Source organism: Tiliqua scincoides, chromosome 2, assembly GCF_035046505.1.
Source record: "Tiliqua scincoides isolate rTilSci1 chromosome 2, rTilSci1.hap2, whole genome shotgun sequence".
NCBI lineage: Eukaryota > Metazoa > Chordata > Lepidosauria > Squamata > Scincidae > Tiliqua > Tiliqua scincoides.
The window spans coordinates 193,027,488-193,052,016 of NC_089822.1; the positions used below are offsets into that span (position 1 = coordinate 193,027,488).

Here is a 24,529-nt window from a genome sequence, read left to right on the forward strand (position 1 = left end):
AACTGCTGGAAAAAGTTGCTGGAAAAGATTGGTGAGCAGGGAAAGGCTTGAATGCCTCCCTCCTAATCCCTATCCACTGATTTTTCCTTGCAGTTGCCTTTTCCCTGCTCCTGATGTTCTAGCATTACTAGAAAAACACATAGAAATCTACTTCCACCCTCACATGAATATCAGCAGCTCTTTCTAGGGGGGTTGTTCCCCTGTCCAACCCCCAGTGTGATATAAATCAGCACTTGCTAATTTGCTTTTCTGCTGTATACCTAGGAAAAGCAGGTCAATCTATGCAACATAACAATGTTAACATAAAACAGCAGCATTCAAAACCAAGGGGGAAGACATATTCAGAGGACAATCAAAGAGTGTGGGCAGGATTAAGCACCTTGTCATCATTTCCCCCCCACAAATGCCACCTCTTCATATTATCTTTGCAACTGGCGTTTAAGGACCAATTGCTTCTGAGGTCAAATGTTGTTGAGTTCAAAGAACTAGAAGTGACTTGTAATTAATGTTTTGAAATAGAAATGCCTATGGCCCTGGATGCCCTCTCTATTCATTCCAGATATTCTACCACTAATCCAGATGTATATTTGGCTGGTTGTAGTTCCTGTACTGAACATCCTAAAAAGGGAGAGATACTCAGATGTTTTCAGTAACATTCAACCATTTTGGGGTGATATTTCAAAATTTTCAAGTGTTATCTTTCAAGTGTGCCCCTTTAATTTTCTCTTAGGGTAAAGTATACACAGATCCTTCAACATTTCCTAGCATCAGAGGTCTTGCTAAGAAAAAAAAAAAAAAAAGCAAATGTGGTGTTTCTTCAGTACTAGTTACTTGTTAGTTTTACCTTTTACCGCAGATGCTACTCACCCATTTGCCCTTGTGATGTGTTGACTCCTAATACACATAGTATTGGCAACTTACCAACTCCCATGCAAGGCTCCCACAGACCCACAGGGGAGGCTTTAGTTGGATTGGAGTTGTGACCAGATGCAGTAGTTTTATTAGGAATGTAGAAAAGGAATATTCTTCAACATTCACATGTAAAGAAATGGGATTGGAGCAATCAGTTCCAGGACTTGGAGACCTGTTCCATATGTGCCAAGGAGCACTGTTTCCTTATCAGATATATGTGCTTAGATTGTGAACTGTATATTTGTGTCATTCCCCCCCCCCCCCAAAAAAAAAAACAAAGAGTCAGATTTCATGGGCTATGGCCCACTTCTTCAGTTGCATGATGTGAAACCGTCAGTGAGCAGACATATAGAAGAAAAGTTGTGAAAAGTGGGGTCAGGGGCATCAACTGTTACCCTGCACATGCCTGATCTCATTTGATCTCAGAAGCTAAGCAGGCTCAGGCCTGATTAGTACTTGGATGGGAGACCACCTGGGAATACCGGGTGCTGTAGGCTTATACCATAGTCTTTCGAGACTGAAGGTTGCCAACCAGGGGGCTCTGGGATGGAAAAAGTGCAGTCAGCAACCATTATTATATAAAGTACAGTGACAATTCACAGCATATGTCAACATATCCCAGTTTTCAAGGTGTAGCCATGTGTTCTTTTTTCACATCACATTTTTCATGTGAATCTATAGATACAGGTCTGTAAATACACATACATACACAACCATCTTATTGTTCATGTCTATGGAGGATGCATGCAGTATAAAGGATCCAAAATAAATCAAATGGCACAGAACATTTTAATCATAGTTTAATGTATCACAAGCAGCTACATTATTTGCTTTGGATTGAATGATTTTATTTCTTTAAAAATCAATACAAACACTGTGAGCTCTCCAAGGTCCTACTTAGTTGTGTATTCTTACAAGCAGCACCCCAGCCCCATTTTCTTTAAAAAGAAAAAAAAATTTAAAGTGACACTGTGGTCCTGAGGCAAAAAGCCTAAGAGGATTTAAAAGGTGTTTACAAGTGTTCCTCAATTCTGATGATTTCTGGTGTCTTTAAATTGGATTTTGGAAATGAACAGGTCACTTTGGTTAGAATGAACAATGGCTGCAGAGTAATGGCTGCAGACACCCTTACTCAAAAGGAGCTGTTATCCTTAATTAAATCAGAAAATGGATGACATAATTATTTGGGTTTTGTTTTTAAAAAACTCTCTTTGATTTTTCAGCAAAATATAACAATTGAAAAAGAAGATAATTTACAAACACAAGTTAAATTGCCAACATATCTCAGGTTCCAAAACACTTTAAACTGGGTTTCAGGTAACATGAGAAACATCCAACTTTTGCCTTGCTATAAAGTAAAGTTTTCCATTCTGACAGTATCCTGAACTTTAAATAGCTATTCTTCCATGCTTAGAACAGTTTTGTTTCTCTTGGAAGTGTAGCGATCAACATTCTGCCCGCTATGAAATTAATTCTTTACTCCAGTGTTTCTCAAACTGTGGGTCGGGACCCACTAGGTGGGTTGCGAGCCAATTTCTGGTGGGTCCCCATTCATTTCAATATTTTATTTTTAATATATTAGACTTGATGCTACCATGGAATGTAACTGCATTTGGGGAAATGTTACAGATCTGTATTTTAACAGGCTGCTATGTATATGCTTTTAACAATGATAGTAAATGGGACTTACTCCTGGGTAAGTGTGGGTAGAACTGCAGCCCAAGATTGCTAAAAATGTTCCTGCTTGATGATGTCATTTCCAGCCATGACATCACTTCCGGTAGGTCCTGAAAGATTCTCATTCTAAAAAGTGTCCTAAATGTGTGAGAACCACTGCTTTACTGTGTTTTAGAACAGAGTTCTTATAGCAATTCACTAAAACTGTGAGGGGTTTCAAAGTTTTTTGCCATTTGGTTAATTATGCAAAAGAATAATCCTTAAAAACACACACCCACAGAGCCATGTATGTGATCTTTAAGTATGGAAGTTGGGTAGCATATTATTTAAGTAACCCCTGCAGCCTCAGACCAGAACATGGAGCAGGAAGAATCCCAACATGTAACAGGTTGTTACTTTGCTGACCTACATAAGTCTGCTTTACACAATTATCCAAATTAATTGCCATTTCCTCCATTCACCAATATTTAATCTGTAAACAGATATCCTAGAAAACCTCCAGTTTCATTCAAAATTTCTTGTACTGAGATTGCACTTATTGTCGTTAGTAACAAATATTTCTTGCACAGAGGTGATTCTTTCTTTTTAACTTTGTTAACGTTCCACTTTATTCTACAGCAGTGGTTTCAAAACGGTGGGTCATGGTGAATGTTAGAGATGGTTGTGGTGCATTGGTCATCTAGGTCAGTACTAGAAGAACATAAGAAGAGCTCTGCTGGATCAGTGTATTGTCTTTACTGACTGGCAGTAACTTTTCAGGGTTACAGATCAGGATCTTCCTCAGTCCTTCTTGGAGATACCCAGGATTGTTGCCTCTCAGTATAGAAAATATTCATGAACAATTTCATCCATGTGCTCTCTTGTCCCTAGATGATTATACAGTCACTTTAATTAATGACGGCATTTCATAAATTATATTTCCACTTGACAGCTTCTAAGAGTTCACTAGTCACCTTCTAAAATGCCTCTTCAGCATGTAAGAATAACAAACACCTGCCTAGCCTTGGTCCAAGACCTATACGTAAGAACAGTTGGTCAGTACTGTCAGTTCAGTCTGGTTTCTACCTCCCTCCCTCCCAGTCATGGAAACCATCAGTATCATCAAAGCTAATGCAATGTAACGTTCCCAGCCACCATGCTCTTGCCTCTGACAGGACACCTCTATATGTACCTCTCCATGTACACTCTGGTGTTACCACTCTCCATCACAAACATGGAGTATGCATCTCAGGCCAGGGAACAGATGTGACTGATGTGACCAGATGTGACTGATGCTGTTGTCTAATCCATGTTACTCCCTCTGTGTGTCTCCTTGCTCCCCAAAGGCAACTGTCCCACAGGCAGAGCCACCATGCAGACCAAAGGAAGCCTGTCTCCATAACCTGTGTGAGCCCAGCTCTTTCTCAGCAAGGTCACTGACCTGCTTCTTCCGGTTAGGTCTGTCTGGCTTTGCAAACTCCATGGCAAACAGCGAACCAACAAATGCAGCCAGCTCTCCCTGACATTTGCTGCTTGTCTATCTGTTGGATAACTTGCAATGGCACAACTGCCCTGCTGGGAGGAGAAAGTTGGCAACCCAACTTGTATGTTTCTTTTTCAGATGCTGCTCTACCACTGACTCTGCTCAATAAAAACCTTGACTGAATTACACTTGTTACTTTATTAGCAGAAAGAGATCCCCTTTTCCCACCTTAGTTGTTTATTACCTCAATTGGCCTCAGGTGAATCTTGGCGGTGGTGGCAGGGAAGGGGAGTTTTCTGCCCCAGGGTCTGCAGCATCTTCTTGTGACTGCTTGTGCTCCAAAGGGAAGAGGAATACACCTCAGCGATCATGAGCCCCTTGTTTCCTGCTGCCACAGTGTATGGCTGATGGTTGCAAGGGGACAAGAAAGGCAGCATACTGACAGCCATACCACCAGGTACCTGTGATAAAGCAAAGTGTATGGGTATGGTTTGCTGGCCAGGCTGTTGGTCTATGTCACATGCCAGTCCAATGGTGTATTGGCCCATACAGCACATACACCAGTGATGCAAGATGTTATATGCCGGATGAGTTGCTCTTTGCCTGCTTCATCTGTGACTGGGTTGTTAGAAAGCAGTCTTGTGAACTAGTCAGTGTGGACTCTAGACCTGCCTTCCACTCTTCTTATGCCCCTGTGTCTTTGTGCCATGAGCTCCCAGTTCACTGAGTGCCTAAGTGCCTTGTGCCTTGTGCTATGCCTAAGTGCTATGCCTAACTGCTATGTGCTAAGTGCCTAAGTGCTATGCCTAAGTGCCTTGCCCGTGTGCTGTTGAGGCTCCCATTGTGACTCATCCCAATCCCTCCCTTGGCAAAAGGATTCTGTCCGGCTGGTGAATGCTCCCACAGGTACTCAAACCTGTGCCATGGAGAGACTTGTGTGTTTGTTTCATATACAGGCATGTGTTACTCAGCAACTCATATACAATGGACTGTCATTGGTTTACTGTACAAAAGCTGAAACTCCTTGCCTTTGTGTAAGTGGTGTTGGAGTTATCATTAGGAGGCCTCAGAGGCCTCTTCCTGGTTGCGCTGGCTTCCAGAAACTGGAAGTAGCTTCTGGATGCTTCTTTGGACGATTCTGAGGGCTGTGAAGTTCCGGAGTGACCCAGAAGAGGCCTCTGGGGCCTCTTAATGACAACACCAACACAAGACAGAGGTAAGGATCACATAACAACAAAACTTGCTTAATGACAGGGTTCAGAGAAAGTATCCCCATCATTAAGCAATGCATGCCTGTAGTTGGCCTCCTCCAACAAAGTTGGCCTCTTTTTACCGTTGTCTTATTCTGCTCAAAAATAATCCTTGTATGTGTGAATTTGCATGGGTTGGATAAAGGGACTTGAACCCTGGGCGCAGAGAGTACTGTAAGTTCTTTACTTTTGTCCCTTTGCTGCTGGCACCACAATAGATCTTGAAGGAAGTGGGGGTGCCCACATTGCAGGCCTTTGTGATCCACACTTACCATCTGATGTGATAGGTGCAATCTGACTTGAGAAAATTTTGCCCCTGTTATTATGACACCTGCTCAGTAGCATGTTGTCTGAACAGATCCCATAGACAAACAGAAGGGCATGAATAAACACCTACCATGAATTGGCCTGAGTAGTCAAGCTTGCTAAATTTGTCAGAAATTGATCTTTTCCTCTAGAGGTGGGGCCAAGCAGTGCATGAGCAGCAGATTCCAGAGCTCTTGGAATTAGTCTGTTTTTCTCCTTATTTTTTGCGGATTCAAGGAAATCCGAGGACAAAGCCAGGAGAGGTTTTGTCATCCTAACGGTATGAAGTGTCTCGAGAAGGTCAGAGCCTGGCTGGGGGGGGGGGGCTTTGAGCTGTTGAGGCAGATAAGGAGATAAGGAGAAATGGCGATATTCGCCACTAAGCTGTGAAAACCCCTGCGGTGATACCATCTATGAAAGAAGGAAATTGGGAGATCAAAGTAAGTGCTGACTGTATTATGCAAATCTTGGCTTCAAATGATTGATTTGTGTTGATTTGGGTTAATGTTCTGGAGAAAAAGGAGAAAGAGGGGATATTCTCTCAACTTACTGGTGTATTTTTTTAAACCTGAGACGATACAGTGCGATTTTGATATTATATGGACTATGATGTGATTGATATAACTTGACAAATTTTGCAAATGGATATTGGATACAAATGTTACTAGACTTTATCTTGGACTATTTTGGACTATTTAAATATGCAGAAGGATACTGAGCTGCGAATTGACTTTGTTTAGTCTGAAGGTCTTGTATTTCACATTCCACAGTAAAAAGAGCTGCTTATGACATCTAGTGGATTAAAAGAGAATTGCAAAGAGAAAAATGTTGGGGGAAGAATGGGGAAACCTCATGGAAGAAAAATTACAAACTTTAATTCTATTGAGTCGTCAGCAAGGAATTCAATTTTTACAAATTCAAATCAGTGTGGAAATCTTAAGTCAAAAGATAAATAAACTGAGTGACACAAAAGAAAAAAGCATAATGGAGGAGAAGATTATTGATCAACAACCTGGAAGAGGAACTTTGATAGAGTTGCAGACTGATGGAACAGCTCAGAAGACAAGTATTCAGATGTCATTGGATCAGAGTGGAGAAGAAACAATTGGACTGACAAACATAGAAATGGATTGAGAGAAGGAGAGGATCTGCAAGAATTTGGATTTGATGGAAGTAACAAGGACATTTATTAAAGCACCAATTGTGGAGATTTATGTGAAGTTTACTAGGAAAAAGAGATGGAAGAAATGTAAGATATTAAGATGAGTGGACAGAATTTGAGATAAGAATTGATATTCAAAATAGAGTAATGATTTGGTAGATATTTTGATATTTGAGATAAGAGATATGTTAGTATTTTATAGGTTAATTTAGAAGAATTAGAATTGGAAATAAAGTGTTTGAGATTGCTTTGGAATGATATGATAGCAAAAACGGTTAAATTTGTATGTTAAAAATATATATGGAATTGAAAATATACTTGGGGATGTTAAGTTTAGAGATAGTAAAAATGGTTATTAGTGTGGTAAAATAATGTTTAATTTTTAGAAAGGGAAAGGTAGATAAGGATTTTATATATCATATAAAGCAACATATATTAATAAAACATATTTTGTATGTTAGGTATTGGAAGGAGTCTAGAAGGTTGATATAAACAGGAATGGTAGAAATGATGATATAGAAAGTATAAGAAGTATATATATTATATAAGTATAATATAGGGTATGTAGAGATAATTATATATTTTCTATTTTTTTGTTATTTTCTATTATTTTTTAGGTTAATGAGGGTTAAAAGTAGGAGAATAGCAGATTAGGAATGTAGAATGATGTATTAAATAATTTGGTAGATGATGTCCTGCAACCTCTATTGTTTGTGGAGTATGTGTTTGTAGTGTATGTTTGTGTGTATTAATAAAAAATTATTTTTAAAAATTAAAAAAAAGAAATTGATCTTTTCCTTGAGCTGAAAAAGAGAGCAGTAGACAGGCTGCAAAATGGAGTCAGAAAGCAGAAGTGAGTCTCCCATCGCCTGGTGTCTTCCTGTGTTCTGGATCTCAAAGGCAGAAGAAGCACCACAAAGAAATGAGAGCAGGAGTCATTTAGTGAGAATCAGTGTTTTCCATACTCAGGCGTTTGTAGCTATTTTATTGCACTTGAAACACCAAGAATAAAACTGACAGTCCCAATCCCCTCCCTCCCCCCCACAAAAATATAGCATAAACTTGAGCAGTGATCATCTTGTTCACAGCTACAGCTTCAAAAAACTGGAACAAAGTATCCAACACGGTCACACCGCTTTACAGTTCTGATTCACTTACAAAAGATACCAAAAGATTTTGGAATATTCCAGCCACATCAAATTAACAAACATGAGAGGGACACTCTCTGGAGCTTGTATTTGTTTACAGTACAAAGCTGTTTCCCCCCCCCCCCTTTTTAATATTTTTTTAAATTTTTGCTGCATTCCTGTGAAATAAATATTTCCATAGAGATTTCATTTTTATATATTTATATATGTGTGTCTATATACAATTATAGTTTCATTTTAAACCATTTAACTTTTTTTTTCCTGCTTATCCCCCCCAAGTTACAAAAAGCCCTAAAATTGTGCAACAGTTAGAAAAAAATAATCCCGAACTTCATCTTCTCACAGGTTTTACATTACAAAAAAGGACAAAAGGTGGCTAGTTTGCAGCCGTGCAAGAACTGAGGAGAAGGAAGTAAACCCATCCTAAGAAAAGAGATAACATGTGGGATGACTGGAGGAGAAAGGGACCACCTGTATTCCCTGGTAGGTGGGAAGCTGGGTATGATTATAGGAGACTTTGCTTCAGACTCATTCTGAGCCCAAACCTATCCAACTTTCCAGCACCAATACAGCCATGCCAACAGGACACACACTGAATCCTGCATTGGGGGTGTCAGGGTGTCACAGAGCCTTCCTCAAGGTAAGGAAACATTTGTTCCCTCATCTCAGGGCTGCATTGCGGCTGTATCGGTGCTGAAAAGTTGGATCGGATTGGGCCCTCTGTCTGCAAAAATGCTTGAATATTCTTTCCATTCCACCAGCATAGTGGCAACTGTAGTGTGTAGCAGAAAGCATTAGCTAGGGATCATTTTGTTTTGGAACCCATGTAATTCTTACCTTCATCTATAGCTAGAAATTAATGTCTGGTATTTAGTTGGGAAGTAATTAATATGACTCGATATTCAAGCAAATAAATTCCTCCACAATTGTGTTCAATTATAGCATCATAAGATTAGAAAAGATAATCCAAACATAGCGTCCAATCCAGTAGACATAAATGAACCCTGATACAGGTATAGACAGACTCATCTTGAAAATTTCCAGATATGGGTGTTATCTAGTGCAGCTACAGAGAGATGACAAAACAGATTTTGTGCACATTAACCCTAGTTCTAGACCAGGCATCCTCCAATATGGTTCTTGCGAGCACATATGCACCCAGAGAGATGTCTGGTGGGACCCACCTGGTGCTGCAGTTACTGTCTAGCTTCCACTCTACCTTCATTTGTAAGAGGGTACTGTACAGACCATAGAAGAAGGGATGGTACAGCAGTTCTCTCCCTCGAGGGCTATGGAGGATGACAGGATGGCTGAAGGGATGAATCGGTGAGTGGGTAAGAAGGTAAATGCATGTCTATGGAAGGACAGGTGAAATACTGTGCAAGTGTGTGAGATCTCATTTTGTATCTGGCCTCACCCACCTCAATGGCAATTTTGTAGTGGTGCTTGTCATCCTTTCTCAGAATTCCTATGACATCCGTAGGCTTCATATGGTTGGGGAGTCCTGTTCTACATAGTGCAGGAGTAGCTGGCATGCCAAAACCACACCTCCTCCTAACCCCCTTCCCAGACCCAATCCCACAGCACGGGTCCATGTGGATCTGCACTAGCTACTCAGCTAGCACAGGTTTGAGTAGACCCCTTCCCATGCTGTGGAGGCTTACTCTGGGAGGAGGAGACCTCCGCAACAGACTCCCCCCATTGGAAGCAACAGTAGCCATTGCCTTGGTGGGGGGGAATAGCATTGGACTGTAGGTTTTTTAAAATTAAATATGCAAAAATACAGCTGTGCACTCGAAAATTCACCAGTAATTTAGAATTAGTATGCAAAAGGGGGGAGGGGACTGTTGAGACATTTATGTGCAATTGTGAAGACGCTGAGGCAGGACTGGATCTGAAAGAATCATAGAAGAAGAAATGGGTGAGGTTTCATTGGTGACTGGGTACAAATGTACAAAAAAAGAAAGCCATGATAATGTATGGGGTGGGGCAGCACAGTACCCTAGATAAGAGGTATTATGAGATTTTTGAACAAATATAAACAAAGGACGTTGTGGTGGGGAGGATTAGCACCTGTTTTCACACCCCAAGGGGGAAAAAAAACACACCTCCAAATGGTACAGAATTAAGATGGATTGCATGATAAAGTGTGCAACCTTTCTGCAGTATTTCCCCAGACCAATCATGACAACATTAGCCAGCCTGGGTACACCCTAAGCTACCAAATATTTTGGCACTGGAAAGGAATTATCAAAGTGAAGTGGAATTGCCTCTTGGGTCATATGCCTCTGTTCTCACAGGCATGATGTCATTATATATTTGACTTGGCTGATGCTAGAGTCCTGGTGATTAGCGTGTAAAACACATTCTATACCAGCATCTCTCTTCACTCAATTGAGAAGTTGGCCTCTACCAAGCTAAGGCGGAGCCATGATGCCAAGCACGGCAGACCACTTACAGTTCAACTTGTCCTGTAAGCAGTGCACGTGGTGTGGATGCTGTTCTCCCCTGTCTGTTAAGGACACAAGGCCAAGGGCATTCATACATCTCAATGTAGAACCCTTACATAAGTCGGGGAGTGCCTATATGCATAAAGCGCCACATTCAGAAAGAGCTATAAAAATGCCTTATTATACACATTTGTATGTCACATGTAGTTGGCCCCCAGAAAGGTACCAAATCACTGGCTCCTCTAACCTATGGAACAGAATCACACTTGGAAGAATTACAACATTAGCCAAGATGATGGGCTCCTGCTGGAAAACAGGCCATTATTAGGATTGATGAATGTAAGGTCTAGAGGGCCTGGCTGATAAGAAAGAAAGTGCTGGTGTCCTTTATTTTGGAAGTCACGAAAGGCAGTGTTATTAGCTACAGCCATTGCATGGTGATATGGAAGGGTAAAGAGAAAGCATGGAGTTCAGGAGCTAAGCAAGTATGGAGAGAGGGGTTCAACAGTTTCACCGTACAAATGGAGGAGCAATGCATGAAGGGGTCATGAAGACATATCCCTGGAAGCAGGACCCCTCTTAAAGTGCAGGTGCTTAATCAGATAGAGTGGGCAGAAAAAGGAGCTGGAATGCCTTGTCAGTCAGGTTTCCCTCTTTACTGGAAGACTTAAAAGAACTGAACCAGCAGCTCTGCTGGGGTTCTGCTTCTCTGTGAAATGCTTAGGTGCCTTATTGTGTTCACTATAATTGAGTGGGAACTGAGCAAAGTTCATACAGGATATAGGATTGATGCTACCACCCCCTCCCCCTCCAGTCAAGGGTAATGCTAGATAGAGGGTGTGGGTAGAAAAGAGAAAAGCGGCTACTCATTTCTGAAAGATTCTGGAAGTGAAAGCCCAATCAATTTGACAGGTCACAGCCCAAAATAGGAAGAGTGTCTAGGTTCTGCAGCAGTGACAAATATTTCTGATTCATCACCAAGGCAGAGGCTTGCATGGCAGAAGTTATTTTCATTGATGTTCAACTCCAAAGGATTATTCCATCACACCACTTTCCCCTTGGAGAGCAGAAGACCTGGCTATGCTAGCAGACTTGGTAGTGATCAGCATAAGGTAGTGATCAGCATAAGGATTAAGATATGTGAGTATTGGCAGCTGAAAAAATGGATACCATGACAAAAAGTGGTGAGATGTGCCACCATGATCATGTTAAATGCTGGTGGTAGGAGAGGATAATGAAGCCAAAGATCTTCCCAGAAACTTAAGTAGTTTCACGAAAAACATGTTCTTCTCTTATGATAAAGTCCATGTTCTCATGATAAGCCTTCCCTAGCATGAAAGTCTTTCTTTAAGGAAAGAGCATGGAGCATATATCCTCCCTTTATAATTCCACTGAGGATTGACTTAACTCCATTGACATAACTCCAATGATCCAATCATGCTATGCTTTTTTTATCAACTGGTCCAGAGATTATTAAATGGATCAGTTGAATCCTATCAAATGGGCCTCCTGTATCCTTAATCATTACAATTTCTTCCCCTCAGCTCCAATGGGAAATTATTCTTGCATTTTGCAAACAAGGTTGTATATTGGCAGGCATCAACCCTGCCTTACGAGATGGCAAGCTAAGCACTTCAAACCACGGAAAAGGCAAAATTACACCATTCAGAAGTTATACAGAGAGTATACCCCTTTTGTTGTTGCTATTGTCCCTAAACAAGCATTTTTGTTTGCTCTGAAGTACACATAGCTGTCAATAAAGTTAAATGTCATGCAAATGAAGAAAGTGCCATTTATAAGTTCCCCTGGTAGTAGAAGTGCACTGTAGTTAATTTCACATCAAAGAGCAAAGATCTTTAAAGTTAAAAAAAATAAATAAAAAGGAACAAGAAAACAGAAAGACAACCAAAAAATAACAGCCACCCCACTTCTCATGCCTCTGCACTGAAGGTAAGATGATGCCAAAAACAGAAATTGTTCAGCCCTCCGTATGCCATCAAAGCAACACAACAGTGGCATCAGAGACACACTGATTAACATTCAGAAAAATACACAGGCTTGAGGAGGACTCATTCCCATGTTCCTTCAAGTTCCTGACTTGAATGTGCTTTTAAAGCTGACACAGTCCTTGGATTCCCAGTTTGGAAATGTCCTAAATGGAAATGTCTCCATTGGGTTCCATTAGAACGCACAATTCTGATTTCCCAACTTTACCATGGCATATACTATACTACAAGGAGTCCCATTATGCCATAAAGATCTCTATAGGCTTGCCCCAAATCCACATCAGAAATCTTTCCTGCACCACTAGCTTCTTTAATCTCTTGCACTTTCAATAACAGTTTGTTATTATAATAACTCCAAATGTAAACAATAACATATTAAGCCCACCCTAACTTCATTAAAAATCAGCCACAAACCCAAACAATTTTTTAGGTATTACATAAAATCCATTTCAGCAAATACTCAAAATCCATTTACGAAATAACACGGAAGGGGTTTGTTTCTCCTATAAAAAGGCATGCACTCAAAGTACAAGAGATAGCGAAAGGTTTCATTTTGTTTGTTAAAAGCATAATCAGCGCCTCAAAGTGTCATTAGTAAAGCTTGCATTCTCTTTCTTTGCTGGAAAGCGTTGGCTTCTCTTTATATTTTCAGATGGAAGGGGGCAGTTCTGTTTCCATAGCGCCAGCATCTTCAATACTATCAAATTTCCTGAAGCTCTATATGCGGAGAATAGCAGAGAGGACGGGAAAGGGTTTGGGCTTATTTTATTTGGTTTGATGATAAAACCAAGTCTTGGAGGAGCAGAGGGAAAGCATGATTCTAATGCAGTAGGTAAGGGAGCAAAACGCCAGTTCAAAGAAAGAAACTGAATTAACTACAGGGCGAAACCATCCTGCACTGGAGGAGGTTGTTAATAAGCTGGGCAGGAATAAAACAAGTTCAGGTTGTATACTGCATGGTGGCAGAAACTGCCTCATGCTATGAGATAGCTGTCACTGAATTAAAAATCACTTGAGAAAGGAATGATCACCTATATTGTTCAAATTGTCATAAACAACTCGTCAAGTTACGAAAACTTATATGGGAAGAAAAATGAATGGTGCTATTTTACACACCGTTCTGAACAGCAGCATATTCACCCCATGCAGACATTTGCTAGGGTTTAAACTTTATGCTTGTCAGGTTTCAGCTTAATGCTGCAAAGAAGGTATTCAGAAGCAGCAAAGTTGTGACTATTGGAGAATATTGGAGGAAGAACTCTGCATTACATGCATGTCAATCTACCAGTGAAAGGAGATTGCTGCCAAGCCTCCACTGGCATAGGACAGTTTGAACCTTCCCCACATGCCCCCCTTTCCCTCACTCCTCAGAAGACCTAGTAGAGAATGAAACAGATGTCAAATTCTGTCTCTGTGAGGAACATGGTTAATTGTGAGGATATTTTTAAAGAGGGTGGGTCCACAAAATCTAGGGCCAATATGGGTTGACGGCTACCCCTCAGGCTATTGCTCATTGGTTCCTCCTTTTATACAGAAAGCTGTTTCATGCAGACGTGGGCCTGGCGCGTGCCCTATTGTTACTAGAACGGCACAAAGTGGCAAACATGGAGCGAGTGAAACAGAAAGAAGTAACATCTATTAATTCTCATTTATTTTGGTGAGGAGCTCGGTGCGTGAAAGGAATTCCAGCAAGAACCAAATAGTAGAGTCAGCAGCCAAGTTCCCTTGATAAAGGACAGAAGGGGGTCTTCCCTTTGAGGTGAGGCAGTAAGAAACCTGGCCTTGGCGGCTGATGCTTCAGCTGAAAAACACAAAGGGAAATGGCTTTTTACTCTATCACAATTGTCCTTTCTACATCTGACTCAAAGTAACCAGCTCACTCCATCATTGTCCTTCTCATCTGTGCAAAGGCCTATGACTCTTCTTCACAGACAACTAGGAAATCACATCTATTGGTATCCACCTTGCAGAGGGTTATTTGGGGGGGGGGAGGGTTTTTATGAAGAGTCGTACAAGGTGACAAAGGCATCCAGTGGAGGAAGTGAATATTTATTTATTTATTTATATCCCGCATCTCTATCCAATGAAGGGCACTCAAGGTGAACCATGCTGAGTTGGTCATTCCCTCCACAACTGCTACCACAAAGCTACATAAGGAGCATGAATGGAGGAAAGAGAAAACAGAAGAGCCTAAATAAATGGAAAAAGCAGGCAAGAGCAATACCCTGCACATGCCCGATCTCGTCTGATCTCGGAAGCTAAGCAGGGTCAGGCCTGGTTAGTACTTGGATGGGAGACCGCCTGGGAATACCGGGTGCTGTAGGCTTCTACCATAGTCTTTCGAGACTGAAGGTTGCCAACCATTTAAGCCTGCAGCAAGATCTGGAAGCAGCAACAGCAGACAAAATTTTTGAACCCAGTGATTAGGGTTTTTTTGTACATTGCCTCTGACATTTTATTTTTTAATAAAGAGACAATACATAAATACAATAAGGCTGCAACCCTCTACAAAACTACTAGGGAATCTCTTTAAACTCAGTGGGACTTATTTCAGAGCAGACATGCACCGGGTTGAACTATAAATGAATTAATTCATATTCTGCTCAATTTCAGAGATGCCTATATGGAGTAGAACCTTCTTGCAATCTCATTACAAGAGAGCAGAAATAAATGATCAATTCATGTATCATTCTTGGACTGCAGGTGAGAGATTGCATGTCTGAATGCTTGTCCATCTAAAAGCTAAAAAATAATGCATACTTCTAACATTACTCAAGCAGTTTCCCATGTTTTTAATCCAGGAGCTTAAATTAAAGACTGATAAAAGCTTAATGTCTCTCTCTACCCTTTCACTTTCTGTGACGATATTCTAATCCAATTTAACCCCCATTTCTGCCCAGTCCACAGGTGTACACAGTTTATTCCTGTTGCGTATATGCAACATTGGGCAAAAAAATGGCTTAATGATTTTTCTTATGGAGCAAAGTGATAGTTAATTAACATGAAGTTCTAAGGATGTGATCTACTTTACAGAGAAAGGAATCCAGACAGTCAGGTAAGATCACAAGAAAAGAATGAATGTGGAGGAGAAGAGTAGTGTGGGAACCTCAATCCTCAATGAAGCACAAAGGGCTAAACTACATATTTACTGTGGCATTAAAGGAAACTTTTTTAAGAACATAAGAAGAGCCCTTTTCTTTCAGAAAATGCATGGGGTGGGGGTTGCACTCCCAATGCTAACTACAAAGTATTAAAGCCCCCATTCTCACCCTGCATGTTGTTATAAGGAAAGGGGGAAAAAGTCAAAACACATGTTGTAGGCAATGTGTGGTTTGGCCCTAAATGTTACATGGAAACTAGGTACTGTTTCTAGAGAATTCCAGTTTTCGATTCCAGTTTTTACAGAAGTTTGTCCCTTGCATATTCTTCAGTGGTTTGCTCTGGTATGATAAATATCAGTTATCATCATCACCAAACTATTCAAATTTACAGTATTTGCTATAGAAGTCTGATATGGTGAAATCACTATATTGTGTTATCATCACATGAAAAAAGGAACTTGTGAACTGGGTCCAAGAGAGAGAATCAAATTTGCTCTTTTTGCAAGAACTGGTCACTAGGATCCTATTATTTCATGAATGTTAAGAATGTTCATTCTTAGCCCCTCACATAGCAAGGTCTTTACTATTTTAGTAGGTTTACCTGTGTTTTAGCAAAAGGAAAAACAATAATGTACTTTTGTAAAACTCGTAAACGATTAAGGGCCCAATCCTAGGCTCTCCCAGTGCTAGCACTGAACTCCAGCGCATGCACCGGGTGCCGTAAACGTGCTTTACAACACGTTTATGGAACTAGAAGAGCAAGGAGTGCCAGTGGTGGCTCTAGGCCAGTTGTTGCTGAGCCCAGTGCCAGGAGGTCGATGCCAGAGGAGAGTCTGCAGTAAGGTGCACCACCAGGTGGCACTGCAGGGTTACTGGGCAGGAAGGAAGGCAATCCTATGTGGGGGGAGGGCGGAGCAGGGGAAGGAACCAGGGAGGGAGGGGGTGGGACTGGCAGAGCCCTGCTCCACTAGATCCTCTGCTCCGTGTCAGGATGAAAAGCCTGACATGGAGCTCCTCCAGTCTGCACCGGTAAAAAGCTGGCGCAGTCTGGAGGAGACCCAATGTAGGGCTTTCACTCTTATCCAGGGGAAGGCGACAAGTGCCTCCTTCCCCTGAGGAGACTCTGGTGGCTGCTATGGTTCCCATAGGATGCAGCGGTAGCCATTTCAGTGCTGCTGTTCCTCTGGGCACTGGGCAGCTTAGGAGTGGGCTGTAAGGCTGCAATCCTATACATGCTTACCTGGGAATAAGCCCACTGAACATAGTGGGATCTGTTTCTGAGTAAACATGTACAGGTTTCTGCTGCGAGGTTCCAATTCAAATCATAATCACCTGGGGGCACACTCATTGGAACTTACTTCCAAGTTAACATGCACAGGATAGTTCTGTATCTTACATGAATGCTTTAGAAACTGTTGGTGTAATTCCAATGGTTATTTTATTTATTTATTTATTAGATTTGTATTCCGCCTTTCACCCTGAAGGGCACCCAGGGCGGCTAACGATCAAGTTAAAATACAAGGAAACAAATAAACATTAAAAATACAAAACACTTAAAAACAATTAAAACAAGATAAAATGTTTTGAGATCCTTGTCTAAAGCCAAGGGGTAAACCCAATCCTATCCCCAGCAACGCTGCCAGGAAGCAGCGCCAAAATGGGTATCGCTGCATCCAGCAGCACCATCAGGGCTGCTGGGGGTCTCCTCGGGGAAAGGAGACTCTCATCCCCTTCTCCTGGGGCAAGCCCCAAGCCCTGCAATGGGGTTTCTCATGTCTGCACTAGCTATTTTGCCAGTGCAGACTTGAGAACCTCAGTGTTGGGCTTTGCAGACCGACCCAGAGGTTAGGATATAGTGCTGCAGGGCTCCGCCAAGTCCACCCCCTTCTCCCCTGCCTTCCTCTGCCCTGGAATGCCTCCCCCCACCTCCAAGGCCCTCGTTGTCACCAGGAGCTCGTACCATGGTCCGGGCGGCATCCCTCTGGTGTCAGACTCAGCATCAACCTGCGCTGGTGCTCACTCCTCTCCGGGTGTCACGGATGTGCTTTACGACACATTTTGACACTCTGTGCTGGCGCAGGTCCACCATTGGGCCCTGAATCATCTATGTCTATGACAGCATTTACATAAAAGTTATCTCCAGAAAATTTTGAGCAGTTACAATACATTAACGACAAATATTTTTACACCAACTGATGTAAGTTGGTAAGGGCATTAAATTTGACTTAACTGTTCTTGCACTGCCTCGTTTATTCATACACCTTGTACACTGACACATGATATAAAATGAATTCTCCATTTCCATTGGTATGCCAAGAGTCCTTAATTGCCTGAGGTGGCTTTGCTCTGTGCTCTGACATTGACTTACTGTGGTAAAACAGAAGGTGCTCCAGATCTGTGGAAGTGCACAATTTGCCATTTGCCATCCCGACGGTGCCAGATTCGGGTCTCCTCAGACTGTGCGGTGCGTGGGGCCCCACTTGTGTCAACATATTGTGTGATGCGGATATAAGCGATGCAGGCAGACTCGTCTCCCATTAAGTGGATGTGTGGGTTTAGGATGGTAGTGTGCACTGGCTTACTGTTTCTGGACCACACTATGGGTCAAAGGAAAAGTCAATGAAAACAATGCAGTTTGCAATCAAGGCAAAAGTCAATGAAATCCTGGTTTTTTCAACTGAGAGATCTCCTGTAGTCTTTACAAAGTCATTGCAGGCAACGAGAAAGAGAAAGTATGCGATGTGTTTCTCTACGCATATTTCATAGGAATTTATGTTCCAACCAAGGTCAAGGCAGGATAAAGCCCCCCTTTATAAATTCAGAAATGGTGTCAGTGAACCACTTTATATGACAAAATGAAAACATCTACCTTACACTTCAATCATTTAACATTTGGTTTGAAACTTTGGGAATGTTTTTGCCCTTGAGTACATACAAACAACAGACATAGTTTACTTTTGCTGCGTTGGTCGTAGATAATCTTGTCTAGCACTGTTACTATGACTAGCAGTTCAGGCAGGGCTCTTTTCCAGCAGACTAGGCTGTTCAGGCAGGGCTCTTTTCCAGCTCTGATACTGGAGCCCTTTTTTTTTTCTTCCATACAGGGGATGTCAGCACTTAAACCTCAGACTTTATGCATACAAAGTGTATGCTCTACCACTGAACTATGACCATAAATTGGTTGGGTCTATCAACTATTATAAACCAAAATGGTTATAGGACGTCATTTCTCATCCAGGGACTCCTTCAACTCCTGACAGCCATAATTTGGGAGTGAATGATAGGCTAGATGACCCTACATAGGGCGTCAGATATACAGTACTTCATTAGGAGGTATTCATACAGCTTATTGTGAGAGACTGGATAGTGTTCAAAGAGGTTGTTAAAATGACTGTATATAAAAAAAAATAGCAAAGAGGTGGCCTCTTGAGAGGGTAGAGGGTGCTTACAGTTTTCAAAGTAGAACCGATGAAATTCCAACCCTTCCACTAGGTTCCCAAGAGCTTCTGGTTCAAAAGCAGTCATTCCAGGATCACACATCTTTCTGAAGAAGTCCAGGGAAAGAAAGATAGAAGGGTGTGGGGGAGGGGTATGAGGCAAAGAGAAGGAAAATTACCCGATTATCTTTATTATTAATAATAATATAAATATAAATATTTATAAATACCTGTATAAATTTATTTTCAACAAAAAAGTTCACAAAGCAGTTTACAGAGAAAATCAAATAACTAAATGGTTCCCTGTCCCAAAAGGGCTCACAATCTAATGTCTCACAAAGACATCACAGTAACACAGTTACTCTCTCCTTGCTAAATATAAGAGGAGCACACCTTGAAAAAGTGCCTCTTTGCCAGTTAGCAGGTACAAGTTAGGAGTCTTACAGAAATATCCTATGTATGTCTACTCAGAAGTAAGCCCCACTGAGTCCAATAGACCTTACTCCCAGGAAAGTGTGCATAGGATTGCAGTTTTAGGGCCCAATCACCAGCGCACACTGTCGCAAACATGCCATAAGGCAGGTTTGCAGGCCCTAGTGCCGGTGGAGCACCAGACCTACTTGGCGGTCGTGCAGACCACCGGACAGCAGAGAGGTAGGTGGGAATGTGGGTGTGGGTGGAGGTGAGGAGGAGGTGTTCCAGGGCGGGGTGAGGTGGAGGGAGGGTGAAGAGAGGGCAGGGAGGAGGCAGGCCAGGGGAAGGAGCGGGGTAGGAGGGAGGCGCTCCACCAGAGGTTCTTCATTCTACGCCAACCTTTGGGTCATTGTAGAATTGAGTAGCCCCATTGTGGGGCTATTCGCTTTACCCAGCGGAAGGGGATGAAAGTCCCCTTCTCCTGAGGAGGTGGTGGCAGCTTCCTGGGGCGCACTGGATTCAGCAGTAGCCATTTTTGGCGCCCCTGCAGCCCTGCACACTGGGCAGCTCAGGATTGGGCTGCCTGAAGGTTAGCACAAAATGCTAACTTTCCAAAGCCATCATGAGAAGTTACAAAGATATGTATATAGAGCAACAAGTGGCACTTAAGGTTGTGTCCGGTGGTACGCTTGGTTCTGGCAGACCCCTGCAGCCTGGGAGTGAGACCAGCAATGCAACCCAACAAGCAGCAGTAGGAGACTCGACTTGGTGGGAAGAGCTCCAGTGTATGCTTTTCACATGCTTGAATAAGCTTTCCTGTCTCTCCTGAGCCTTTCACCAGTGTTTGTCACATTGTGTCTGGCCTCCCAATCTGGAAGTAACTGGTGATAACGTCATCACCAGTTACTTCAGATGGTACTTTCAACAGATGGACCATGGCATGGTGGGGGACAAACACTGAGAAACGCTGGTTCAGGTTAGGCATCACTTATTTGGAATTCTGAAATATGGAATATTCTTAAATATGGAATTTTTTTGAGCGCCAACATGCCTTTTTTTTTTTTTTTACTTTTTTGCCTAAAGATATAAAATCACAAACTTTGTTTCATATACAAAATTATTAAAAATATTACATAAAATTACCACCAGGCTATATGTATAACACTGCAACCCTAACCATACTTTCCTGGGAGTAAGCCCTGTTGAACAAAATAGGACTTACTTCTGAGTAGATCTGGATAGGATTGTGCCCTAAGGGATATATGAAATATAAACGAATTTTGTGTGTAGACTTGGGCCCCATTCCCAATTATGCATATGCAAGTATTCTGAAATACAGAAAAACCCAATATCTAAAATGTTTCTGGTCCCAAGCACTTCAGATGAGGGATGCCCAACCTGTATAGAGTTACATATAATTCCTTTACCATGCTAGCTGGTTATCTGCAAAGCTCCTATTTTGTTTGATTGTGTCTTATGTTTCTCCTTGTGCACAAAAGAAAATACAAGCTCAGTATCTTAGATTCTTCATCAGTATATTCATGCTATTTGTTCTCTCAGCTAAAAATCCAGGCCTATGCTTGCTTGACATAAATAGCTCTGATCTACCCTTGTCCAAATGGCTAAAGAAATCCATCTATTCTAATTATGATGGGATGTAACAATGATATTGTGATTTTGTATGAGCAAAGAAATGGAAAACATAAGTTCTTGAAGTTTCACATCTCTAGCTGTGCTCTGTAGACCCAGAAAAGAAATCATTAATTTGCTTACCTTCCGGGCAACCTGACATTTCAAAACTGGACAACGGGCACCACGCTGTCTTTCACAGCTGAAGCCATTTGGAAGCCTTGTTGAGAACCTCTGTCCTACACACTGGGCCAACTCAGAAGTTTTCTCTTCCCCCTCCCCCTCAAAGCCAAAACACCCACTGGGCACACTCACGTGTAGGACTCAAAATCCCCATTGCTTATTGCTTCAATCAGTTGCTCCGTCACCTTAATGATTTCCTGTTTTCGTACTGTCAGGTTTAAAACAAAAACAGAGAGAGTGAAAACAAGGAATGTAAAAGGGCAGTAAGCAACAAAGTATAGGGCAGAAGAATGGTAGAGATTTCTGGGAGAAAGAATATTTCCAGAGCTGTATGTATGCTGCAATTCTGAGAAACTCAGAAATAGTACAGGATGTAATAGTGGGTACAAAGCTCAGCTGCCTGAAGTGCCCAGCATTCACTTTCAAAAGAGCAAATTTCTGGCTCTTATTTCTGTGAAAATATGTTTGAAAGAATTGGGGGGGGGGGACACCTTTCGCTGAAATAATAGAAACAAGGATGGTGGCTGAATGAGATGTTACCATGCATTCCCCAAATAAATACAGCCGACAACAGGTATGGGACTAAAATGGGCCACTTTATTGAATTACAACAAGGCAAAAACAGGGTAAACAATACCCATCCCAAGTGCGGGGTTCTAAGTGGGGGAAACGGCACTAGCCGTCTACATCCCCCAATCTCATAGGGCGTCCACCCGACTCCAGGCATAGCTCAATTATTATTAAGCCCGCCTTTCACCGTCACCCGAAAAGGGTAAGTTAGCCGAACCGCTATGCCTTCAGGTCACCCCTGCAAGGCCCCCAAGTTCAGACAATGGGCTAGCCAGCCTGCCTCCCCGAGCCGGTCAAGCATCTTGAGAGCGGTTCTGTTTCACCCCTGTCCTTGCTAACTTAGATTGGACACCGAGAAGGTCCTCAGCCTACCCCCCCCCCCGCACTTCTACCGCCAGTGACCAGGGCTTGAAAAATATACTACAGACCCAAACGCGCTCCATAGCCAGTCTGAGGTAGGCAAAAACAAACACCATCATGGTGCCAATCAGATGATGCTCAAAAAATTCCTACCCGGTCCTCCGGAGAGCGACCAGCTAATCCCAGACTAGCTACAGGGCGGGCGGGCGGGCGGGCGCGTCGCTTCCAGGAACGAACTGAGCTAGATCTAGCGCCTGCGCACTAGATCTAGCCAGTTGTCCCGCCCCCTCAGGCGACTGCTGCCGGCTGATAGGGGGCAGGAATGGCAATCTTTGCTAGCGTGCCATAGAGGCGCGCTAGCAGCCCTTCTAGCAAAACTTTTGTAGCAAAGTTGTGCAAAATTGCAAGCTGCACTTTAAGCTGCTCTCCTTCGTTGGGGCTCAGTTACATGCGTGCTATGTATTGTTAGGCCCTAAACCCTCACAAAGAATTTATTGTAATCCAAGGTTTGTACCTTCTTTACCAGATGATTTGCTATTCTTGCACGGCTGAACAGTAGACATTAAATAGTGACTACTGGTCTCAGCTGGATCATTTTCTCAAGAATCTGTAGGTTGTAACTCAGCTAACATAAACAGCTTCTTTATGAGTTTTTCTCAGCCAAAGGAATGTAGATAAAAGTTAAGTTAGCTCCTTGTGTTGCTTTCACCTGCCTTCAAATAATGCTAGCTGTTTTGTTTTGAACAAGAAACCTTTTCCCTCTTTGAACTACCTAGAAAACAACCAGACAACAGACAATTCAGGAAGGCCATCTTCTGTTCTGATTCCTCACATTTACTTTTTGCTGGACTTGCAGAGAGCTGAAACTTGTCAGAAATTCATCAGTACACTCAATGAACTGGATCTTCCAAAAAAGCTTGCTAAAACTACAGGGCTTTAATTTCGTATGCTAAGGAGTGAAAGTAGTTAATAAAATGTATGCGAAGCTGGGAAGCCTTCTCCTGTCTGCAGAGTTTCTGCCACTTTAAGTATTAATTTTCACCACTCAACACACACACACACACACACACACACACACACCATACTGCTGCCTTTCCCTCACGAGTTAATTCTAATGAGGCAAAGCTTAAATTAACATTAATGTCAGGCCAAAGTCTCTCTCCATAGCAGATGAGTTATTTTCATTGGGGGAGACTTTACAAATTAACAGAGAGAAATTACTTCCCAGGCTATTATGGGAACAGTGGCCCTGTCAAGCTACAGGAACCAGTCTTTCCTATGGTTCTTTAAAATGGTAAGAGAAAATACTTCCAAAGAAACATGAAGAAGATAGAAGGAACAAGTAAATGGCCGTTGTGAACTCAACGGCAGAATGGCAGAAGTGAACTCAAACACTGCAAAAACAGATACCACAGAATATCGGCGTGGTTATCTAGTAGAATCCAGAAAAATCTGAGAATTGCCTAGGGGTTCATAGTCTTGATAACCTGTTGGCAAAATCTTAATTCACAGTGGAGGATTCATTAAAAGTCATGCCTACAGAAGGTATCCCTCAGGTATAGTTCTGTACCTTTTCTGCCCAAATCTATAACTGTACCTTTGGTGTCTTCATCTTCAATGGTGGTGTTTGTACTCTCTGAAGATTCCTGGACAAAGAACAGAAAGGAAATGAGCAAAATAAGACCCATCTTAAATGTTGATTTTTTTTTTCCCATAAAGAACTTGTTAATTTGGTAACCTATTACCCAGGTGCTACCCAACAGCACCAAACACTGCAAAGGGACAAAATCTAGATAAGCATCAGATAAAAGTACTAATCGGTAACCACAGCTCTTGCTTTGCAACTGTAATACTTGCCCTGATTTTTACATCTTCTAATCATGAATGAACAAGAGGTTTGACCATGACGAATCCTTCAGAAATAGATTCACCTTTCTTACAGTACGCTACAGCGGTACAAAGATAGATCCAATAGTAATGGGAGCTTTTCATACAACTAAAACTAGAAGGGGCAAGAGAGGCTGTGTAGGAGTGAAAGACACCATGTGGACTGTACAATCAGGAGCGGAATGTACAAATTAACAAAGAGAGGGAGCTAGGATGAGAGAGTGAGGGGACTGTGCAGGAGTGAAAGTGACCACATTGACCGCATAGTGAAGAAAGAAATGTACAATAAAACAGAGAAGGCTTCCAACAGCCACACGGACCACCAAAGGCCGACACACACCCCCTTCCATAAACAGCCAGCTGGTACGCAAATTAATGCCGAGAGAGGGAGTCGTTGGCTCTCTGAGTTTCTCATCACAACAGCTGTGGCAGCTGAACCAGAGCCTTGACTCTACTAGTTCATCCCACCAATCTTATTTACGTGTTACACACAATCCCAGAAAGCAGGTTGATTGAGGCAGCCAGCTGTTTGGTCTCCTGTGATTGTACAGTTCCAGCAGAGCCATCTAAGATGG

General features: G+C 42.1%; 1 protein-coding gene and 2 pseudogenes across 1 annotated transcript in view; 2 read left to right on the forward strand and 1 right to left on the reverse strand.

Moving 5' to 3' along the window:
• The first annotated feature begins 1,292 nt into the window (after positions 1-1,292).
• LOC136642393 (5S ribosomal RNA) lies at positions 1,293-1,409 on the forward strand (annotated as a pseudogene).
• A 6,626-nt stretch (positions 1,410-8,035) lies between these two features.
• The window catches only part of CAMK2A (calcium/calmodulin dependent protein kinase II alpha), a 152,884-nt gene continuing 136,390 nt past the window's right edge, over positions 8,036-24,529 (reverse strand). The window contains exons 15-19 of the mRNA XM_066613330.1: positions 23,665-23,713; positions 21,270-21,345; positions 18,924-19,018; positions 17,843-18,071; positions 8,036-14,174 (exon numbers count right to left, since the gene is read on the reverse strand). Of these exons, the coding sequence (XP_066469427.1) occupies positions 14,171-14,174; positions 17,843-18,071; positions 18,924-19,018; positions 21,270-21,345; positions 23,665-23,713 (453 nt within the window). The 3' untranslated portion in view covers positions 8,036-14,170. The remainder of the gene's footprint in view (positions 14,175-17,842; positions 18,072-18,923; positions 19,019-21,269; positions 21,346-23,664; positions 23,714-24,529) is intronic.
• Positions 14,584-14,699, forward strand: LOC136643238 (5S ribosomal RNA; annotated as a pseudogene).